Source organism: Rattus norvegicus, chromosome 6 (genome assembly GCF_021556685.1).
Source record: "Rattus norvegicus strain SHRSP/BbbUtx chromosome 6, alternate assembly SHRSP_T2T, whole genome shotgun sequence".
Classification (NCBI taxonomy): Eukaryota; Metazoa; Chordata; class Mammalia; order Rodentia; family Muridae; genus Rattus; species Rattus norvegicus.
In genome coordinates, this window is record NC_141539.1 from 105,439,631 (window position 1) to 105,448,405 (window position 8,775).

The window sequence follows — 8,775 nt, forward strand, 5'->3', positions numbered from 1 at the left end:
TTAAGCCCAATTTCTAGTCTGTGGCTATCATCCAGGTGCCCAGTGCCAGACCTTCTTAGAGAGGACCTCCCTAAGCCATCCTCAGAAAAAAGGGATTCCTCCAGAGGACACTGACCACGTACCCTACGGGAGCCTGTCAGCCTCTTCTTCCCTCAAACCCACCTCTAGTGTCCCTCAACTTGGAAACTGGTTGTCGGACCACAAGCCAGGCCTTCTCATACCTGCCTGGTCTGGGGCCAGCTGGCATCTGTGGTCTGATGGCCCAACCCTTCCCGACCCCCTTCTTCAGGCCTTGTCCATTGCTGAACCAGTTGGGGGTGGGGGGGAGCTGCTCCCAGCCTACCCATGTGGAGCAGGGTTTGAAGAGGAAGCAGCTCCATCAGGTTCTAAGTAAGGTGAGTGAGCTGGGGGAAGTGGCTGGGAGGTCTGAGGGCAGGGCAAGTTCCTGGGCTAAATGGCTCTTAAAGGACACTCATGGGTTGGAGAGATGGCTCAGGAGTTAAGAGCACCGATTGTTCTTCCAGAGGTCCTGAGTTCAATCCCCAGCAACCACATGGTGGCTCACAACCATCTGTATGTAACATGATCTAATACCCTGTTCTGGTGTGTCTAAAGACAGCTATAGTGTACTCATATAAATAAAATAAGTCATTCTCGGTGTGTCAAGTTTGTTACAACTATAACGTGATGACACAGGTTTTAAGTACTTTTCTTCTGATTTGTTTTCTTTGGGGGAGTGGTTAGGGAGGGGGGCTTTGAGACAGGGTATCAAGCTGGCTTAGATAGAATTCACTATGTAGATCCAAGATGGCACAGCTACTCAGTGAGGAAGCCACAATTTAGACACACACTTCCCACCCCTGGCATACTCGGTGCACATTTATCTGCAGAAGCTGGAAGCAGGACGCAGGCTTAGGATCGGTTTCTTATCTAGAACAAAGAGCATCTATGTCCCCAAGCAGCCGCCTCAGTCAGTCCTATCCCTGTGCTCAGCATCAGAAATTCAGGAAAGAACAGGGCAGACCGGGTTCTTGGCCCCAGAGACACTGTCACAGGCATGGCAGTCAAGAGGACAACGAGGAAAGAGTCTGAGGATAGAAGAGACAAGTCTTTGCTCTTTCTAATTTCATTTCTGCCAGGTACCATCCTGGTTTGGGATATCTAATCCTTCCCAGGTAAGCCCATCCATGCAAGCCCTTTCCTTTTGGGAATCGTAGGTAAGTTCCCATGAGACTGCACAGCTGCCCAGAAGCTGGTGTGAATGAGGTGGTGGCCTATCTTGCTGAGACCTTGCCTACCACTGGTGCAGAATCAGGACCTGAGTCCTATCCACAGCCATTTTCATTCACCTGCCAACAGCTGGTAAGTACTCAATATTGATTAAGTGTCTCACTATGAAAAGCCCCAAGGCTGACACCTGTGGGAATACACAGTCACCCAGAACTTCCAAGACCAGAGAGAAGAGAAAATAATTCAACGGCACAAGCACCACCCTACAGCTCAAGTTAAAACTGCATCAGCTAGGAGGCTGGAGAGAGACGAGAGAGACGGTGAAGTGATTTAAGAGCTCTGGCTGCTCTCCCAAAGGACCCAGGTTCACTTCCCAGTACCCGCATGAAAGCTGGTAATTGTGCAGTTCCAGGGGATCAAACACCCTCCTCACACAGACATACAGGCAAAACACCAATGCACATTTAAAAAACAAAAACAAAAACAAAACCCTGAATCGGCTGGTTTTTTTTTTTTTTTTTTTTTTTTTTACAAATATGGAGCCTGATGCGAAGCTGAAAGGACCTGACTGGAGGTCACAGGGAAAGAGGATAGATCCAGGATGTGACTCCAAGTCAATACTCTCTTTAGTCTGCCTCCCATCTGTGCTCGTACACTCAGGGGTGTGGCAAGATCTTGGAGAAGGAACACACAGAGAGACGCCTTTGGTCATCATGAAAAGAACTGTCTTGGGAAAGAAAGGTGACTTCAGGCCTGATCCTGGGAGTCAGGAAGGTGATCCAAGTGATCGCCTCTGGTCCACAGGTGCTGCGCCATGGTCTTATATTGCATTTGGAGGTGTGTGGACCAGACCCAAGAACTCTGCCCCAAAGCATTCTCTGGAGAAGGGATAAGCACAACCACACCATCCCCCTTTGGCTCCTGAGTCATGCCTCTTGCCTGCCCAGGCTTCTGTCAGCATCCACCTCAGGAAGGTGCTCCCACCACACTATTTCAGAGGAGTGGGTAAGAGCTGGGGGGTGTGGAGGGTTGGGGGGGAGTGAGGCAGAAACGCATCGGGTTCACAGATAAGGAAACAACAGAGAGATCTGCTCTGTCTCACTCTACATCCCACTTCCAACACCCAGAACTCAGCCTGGCTGACAGTCAGCATTCACAGTGCATTTGTGAAATATAGCTAGAAAGAGCTCAGAGCTGGGGAGATGGCCCAGTCCTGGAGGGGCTTTCTGCACAAGTATTAAGTACCTGAATTCAATCTCTAGCACCCACATAAGAAGTTGGGTACAGGGGGTTGGGGATTTGGCTCAGAGGTAGAGCGCTTGCCTAGCAACCACAAGGCCCTGGGTTCGGTCCCCAGCTCCGAAAGAAAAAAAAAAAAAAAAAAAAAGAGGTAAGAAGTTGGGTACAGTGGCTTGTACCTATAAGCTTAGCACTGGCCAGGGCAGAGAGACGGGCAAATCCCTAGTTTGCTGACCAGCTAGACTAGCTGAGTCAAGAGCTCCAGATTCCGTGAGAGAGACCACCCCACCTACCCACCCCCATTTTCAAAAACAAAGTGGAGAGTTGGCCAGGTGTGGAGGCAGAGGCACACCTGAGTTCAAAGCCAGCCTGTTCTGTAGGACATAGAATGACTCTCAATAGAGACTGACGCAGGAAGTCGACAAACATCAACCTCTAGCCACCTCCTAGTATACACACACACACACACACACACACACACACACACACACACACACAGAGGTGAGAGGAAAAGTGACTTGCCCCCAGTCTCACAAACAGCTAAGCTGCACCAGGGCTAAAAGCAGGCTGCCTTCTGTCTCTCATGCTGTGACCTTTGGCTCCCACTGCACCACGCCATCTCAATTCTCCCCTGCCTCCTTTGGCCCTGTTCACTCATAGGCAGTGACCCCACATAATACCTGCCCCACTCCCGGTCAGTAGGAAGAATAGCAAACCCTACACGGTGTTGCTTTAAGCTTTTAGAAATGCCCCTATCATTCTGCTAATGTCTACACAGGTGAGGAAACTTATGCTCACAGAAGGCAACAGAGAACGAACGGCCAGGGGCACAACCTTGGACTAGGTTTTCCAATCAAAAGTAGAGGGCCTTCTGCCAGGCTCCCACTATTAACCTAAGCAAATGTGGATCCCCTGATTCCAAAACCCCCTGGCTTAGGATGCCAGACTGAGTTCTCCATCCTTCCTCCAGCTGCTTCCAGTGCCCTGTGTCCCGGCCCTCAGCCATGGCTGGCTACTTCTCCCTTCATTGGTCTACTCAACCTCACATGTGTCTAGCTCACAGGGCTGCTGGGATCTCCAAGATAAAATGGGTACCACGCTGCCACACATTAGCCAATATCAGCCTATATATGTTACGTGTGCCCGGAGATGACCAAATTCCCCAGATGACCAAATTCCCCAGATGCCTGTTCCTACCAGGTCAGTCAGTGTTCTGGGAAGCTATCATTTTCTCTCCAACTCTATTGAATATGTTTGTCCAGCCATTCATTCCTTAATACTGAATGAGGGTATAGGCCCAAGACTCAGTATCTGGACACTAGCCAGGCCTTCCATAGCTCCATCATTTGTCTCTTCCAGCACAAAGTGGACTCCTGGAAGGGACTTCTATTTTCCATGGAAGATCCCAAGATTTCCACCATTCTGATCCCACCCCTCCTGTTCAACTTAAAATCTATTCTTAAGAAAGATTAAAAAAAAAAAAAAAAGTCTGGAGAGATGGCTCATGGATTAAGAGCTCCGGCTGCTCTTTCTGAGGACCCGGGTTCAATTCTCAGTACCCACGTGGCAACTCATAAATGTCTGTAACTCCAGTTCCGGGAGATCTGACACCCTCACAGGGACATAAGTGCAGGCAAAACATCAATGCACACTTTTAAAAAAACGTCACTTAAGAAACTTTTTTTTTTTTTTTTTTGACAGAGAAAGAAGCAGAGGAAGGAAGGAGATCTCTTGCCTTCCCTGGGAATCTCCAAACTGCTCACTCAGTTTTCTCTCCCACCAACAGTCCCAGGAAATAAACTCAAGAGGGAAGAACCAGGAAAGACCCTCAGCCCTCAGTCCTGCCAGCAGAGGGGGAGGGGGCTGACAGGAAGAAGGCGGTGTCTGTAAGCTAGCTACCAATACATTACAGAGTTAGTTCAAAGCCAAGGGACGGCTCTTAAGTTGCTGTTGCAGTTAGAGACAGGGGCAGGGCCCCAGGTCGCCTGTTTAAGGAAGCCCATTGTGGTGTGTTTTAAATTACCTCTGCTTGTCTGATGAAGTGACTAAAAGGGCACCGTTTCAGAGCTTAGGATTCCTGAGTGAGCTAATACAGGATGCCTTACGCTGGAAGAAAAAACTTCAGCCGGCTCACTAAACTCCCCCCCTTTTAAGTTTAAAAAAGGGAATGAATGTTACCATTTTTGGACATGAGCATTCTCCCTCAAGCCCAGCCCTAACCGCACTATCCAGAGGGACGCGCCATCCTGAACCCCCCTATCCCCAGATCACGAAGTATGTGTGGGGGGAGAGTATAAAATGGGGAGGGACTGGACGGAAATTGGGGGTTGGGGGGGTCAGGGTACCGCCTTAAAAAAAGCGCTCTCTGCTCAGGCAGGAAGCCGTAGTAGAGTTAATGCCTCCCCCTCCCCAACCAAGAGTGGTTTCTGTCCTCTCCCTACCACTAGCCATTATGCTCGGGATCCATCGCTAATTTCCCAGCTCAGACGGAGCAGCATATCCTGAACCTCGCTGATGGCGACTAGAATACAAGGCCGTGGCTAAGCAGGGATCCTCGAAAAACAACCCCAAATATCTCCTGAGACTGTCTCTCTTCCAGGAGCCCAACTAGAGCCAAGCTACTTAAACTCGCGTTTCACCAGCAAAAGAAGAGGGCAGAACGCAGATGCAAGGCTTGCAGCCACCAGTTCACTGAGTTAGGCAATAAAACGGTTCACCGTCCTGACCCCGCCCCCACAAGGCCCAGGGGAGCCCGCGAACGACCCCCGATTTTTCTCAGCCCCAGTCGCACTCCCGCACGTCCACTTCCAGGTAGACCCCGAGGCGGTTGCCAAACCATCCAGCACCGGCTCGCCCACTGTCTGCGGACCGAGCTCAGCGAGCAGTGTCCGGGGCAATTGCCCCTATGGTACAGAGCCCCAGGGGCGGCCCAGGAAACGTGCTGCCACCGCACGCCATATGGAGGCGCCAGGAAAAAGAGAAGGAAGGGGAAAATCGATCCCATGTAAGCAGCCATGGAGCCTAAGTCTCAGTCCCAGCCCCCGGAGCATCGCCCCCGCGCCTTGCCCACGGGGAGACGGTTTTGGCAGCACCCGGGTGGCCCGGACCACCCGCTCGGAGCCGATCTACCGGCCGGCGGCGCCACCTCCCCGTACCGCCGCTAGCAGTTCGCGGGCTCTGGGGCAAGGGTGCTCCCCTCTCCCGCCCGGTGCCTGTAACCCAATACCCCACCTCGCAGTGGCCGCGATGTCCCCGCCTCCGCTCTTGCGCGCCGGGAACTGGTTTCCAACCCGGAGCCCAGGAGTGCAGCGGGCAGAACCCAGATCAGGGATCGGGGCTGTGGCGGGTGGGGGTGGCCGCTAACCTTTCTCTGCTGCTTCTCCCAGGCCGGATCCAGGAGCAGGTCCCGGTCCCAGTCCTCTTCAGGCTGCATATAGTCATTGGTCTGCTGGGAATCATAATGGTCCATGATGGTGCGTGCGTGCTAGGGGCTAGATTTCTTTCTCCACCTTCTCTCCAGGCGACGGCGGCTGCTACCCGGGCGTGGGGAGGGAGTCGGCAGGGTTGGGCTGGGCTGGGCTGGGCTGGGCTGGGCTGGCGGGGCCGGGCTCGCTCCCCTGAGCCCGCTTCCGCCGCGGCTCTGCTCGAGGAGGTTGCTGCTGACGGCGGCGGCTGGAGCTCGCGGACTGCCTTCCCGGGGCGCGCGCTCCGACCTAATCTCCACGCACACTGCGCTCAGCGAACACTCGCGCTGCGGGAGCAGAGGCGGGCGGAGGCGGGGAGAAGGGGCAGAGCCCTCCCGAGGTTCTCTATTGGCCAGGCCGAGTTGCCCAAACTTCCCCCCAGCGCCTCTCATTGGGAATTCCTGGCATCCGTCAGGCGGGTCTCTGTGCATATAGGTGGACTGGGCGGCCCCCTCCCTGCGCGCACGCCACCGCCCACTCCCTGGGTTCCCACTCCCCCGCAGCTCATGTGACACCACCTTAAGCTGAACGGGAGTGGAGCCTGGGGACGCCTCCCAGAGCTCAGGGACCAAATGGCACTATGCTTGGGAGCCCGAGGAGTCGCCGAGGATTGGTCCCGTTCCCAGCGGGCGGGAAGGCCCAGAACTCGGGCGCACCGGTCTTCCTGAGGTCCCACGCAAGCTACAAACCCCGGCAGGGCGCGGGGAAATCCGAGACATATTTCATTTTCTCTATCTCGGGGGAACCTAGGTTGGGACAATTCGGCACCCTGGAAAGGGGTGGAGAGGGCCCACAGTAAAAAGGAATTTCCTGATTCCACCACCACTCCCGCCCCGCCCCTCGGGACCAGGCTGATCCCTGGAGCCAGGTCTGTGGCTAGTTGACACGTCTCAGCCCACTGAGTTTCCCGCCTCACCAAGGATCCTTGGGTACTTCTAGGGTTCGGTGCACTGGCCCGCTGCCGACTGCTTGTGTGTTTGCCAGGCTACCCAGGCTCCCTGGCAGGTATGCCTTGGTGTACTGACACAATTGAAGCTACCTTCTGGAGACCAGTTTCCTCCTTCCCCAATTTTACAGCTTCCCTACACTTTCCTGAAACTAGGAAGAGCCCTAAAATGGTCTACCTGTATCATACACCTAACAGAGGGGAAACTAAGACTCGAAGAGTGGAGTGGACGAGAGACTGTGCCGGCATGGATTCTACAGGCCCGTTTTGTGTGTAACTTTGTGCCTGACAAAAACCTTATTATCCTTGGAGGAGGAAGAAACAGTGCAAGACTAGCTAAATTGCTTGGTGACTGGGGGTACTCCCTGGGATCAGTAAAGGGAGGTGGGGACGTGTTGGTCCAGCAGTGTTGCATCCAGGGAAGAGACCACCCGGATTCCTGATGGTCTTGTGAGGGATGCTGAGTATGAGAACCAGTAACAAGAAAAACTACAGTTGTTTGTGCATTCTGATGTGGACAACAGATACATCCTCCTTGCACGAATAGGGTTTAATTTATACAGTCATCCCTTAATACTTGGGACTGATTTCAGAACCACTGCGGATACCAAAATTTGCAAGTGTTTAAGTCTCACAGGTATAAAGCAGAACAGGATTGATTGGTATGTAACCTACATACATCCACTGTACACTTTCAATCATTCCTGAACAGAAGTGCCATGTGACTCGGGGGCTGGAGAGATGGATTAGCATTTAAGACCAATTCCCAGCGCCCACATGGAGGCTCAAGCCTACCTGTAACTCCAATTCCAGGGCTCCTAATACCGTCACACAGCTGTGCATGCAGCCAACAAGAAAAAGGGAGAAAAAAAAAACAGAAGAAAAAGAAATCTCATGTGGTTACTTACAGTGTTGAGGAAATCCTGACAGGAAAATGAAGTCTACAGGGTCAGGCAATCCCCTACTCTTGGGATACTTTTAATCTGTGGTTAGTTCAATCCAGGATTCTAAACTGTGGAAAGGGAGGCCAGTTGTGTTTGTAGGGTGGCTATTTATTCCAGAGGCTAGTGTAGTCTACTTTTTAGATGTTTACTGACAGGAAGAGTTCTGAATTAGGGTACTTGAAGCCCACAGTGGTCAGAGTAGGAGAAAAAAGCGTCTTCGGTTGGCAGAGGGACACAGGGATGGGTTTGTGTAAACATATTCTCTTGTCATGAGTCAACCACACACATTCATGCCAGTGTTACCATCAGTACTGTGTCTTCTCTAAGTCCCGGGCCAGGGACACAACTGCTTGTGGGATAGAGACAGCAGATTTATGAGCTGTTTTATAAGCACTTCTAAACTATGGCTCTAAATCTAACATAGCAATAACGGGGCTCTGTCTGTTCATTCACTCTATAAATATCTTCCAAACACCTTCTGCCTGTCGGAGAACATGCAAGATGCCGCGCATATAATAATGAAAAATCCACAAATTTCCCCCACAAGTACATCAGAGACAGACTTGGAAGCAAAGATGAGACAGAAGCAGGGGAAGATCGATGTGGTTCTATAGAACCTGGAAGAGTACTGAGCTCTGTAGAGAGGAAGGCTCCAGGTACAGCCTGAGTAAGCTTTAGGGAGGGGATGAGAGTCACGTGAGTTTGGGAGCTTCCAGGCAGAGGGATCAGGGAAGTTAGCACACAGGAGCAGGTGACTCCATGGCATACAGCTGGATGCCTAACATCTCAAGATAGCTAGACTGGAACTGTGACGGGGAAAGAGAGACAGGCTAGAGAGGAGGCCTAATGTGCCCCGTGAAGTCAGAGGGAAACAGCTGGCTGCAAACCCAAAGACCTGTTGTAGAAACCAGGCTGTGACAGGAAAGACATGAATAGAGGCGATACCGGGGGA

General features: G+C 52.2%; 1 protein-coding gene and 2 long non-coding RNA genes across 5 annotated transcripts in view; 2 read left to right on the forward strand and 1 right to left on the reverse strand.

The window, feature by feature from the left end:
• Actn1 (actinin, alpha 1) overlaps positions 1-6,202 on the reverse strand; it is a 94,936-nt gene extending 88,734 nt beyond the window's left edge. For 2 of the 3 annotated variants that reach the window (XM_087554880.1, XM_087554882.1), the window contains exon 1: positions 5,834-6,202. In XM_087554880.1, the coding sequence (XP_087411006.1) occupies positions 5,834-5,938 (105 nt within the window). In that variant the 5' untranslated portion in view covers positions 5,939-6,202. 3 annotated transcript variants of the gene reach the window in all.
• On the forward strand, positions 731-4,161 carry LOC148005346 (uncharacterized). The gene is made up of 2 exons (XR_015623165.1): positions 731-2,269; positions 3,169-4,161. It is a non-coding gene; the product is annotated as an uncharacterized LOC148005346 (long non-coding RNA).
• Positions 6,203-6,449: 247 nt separating the features above from the next.
• Positions 6,450-7,388, forward strand: LOC148005347 (uncharacterized). The gene is made up of 2 exons (XR_015623163.1): positions 6,450-6,938; positions 7,036-7,388. It is a non-coding gene; the product is annotated as an uncharacterized LOC148005347 (long non-coding RNA).
• The last annotated feature ends 1,387 nt before the right edge of the window (positions 7,389-8,775 follow it).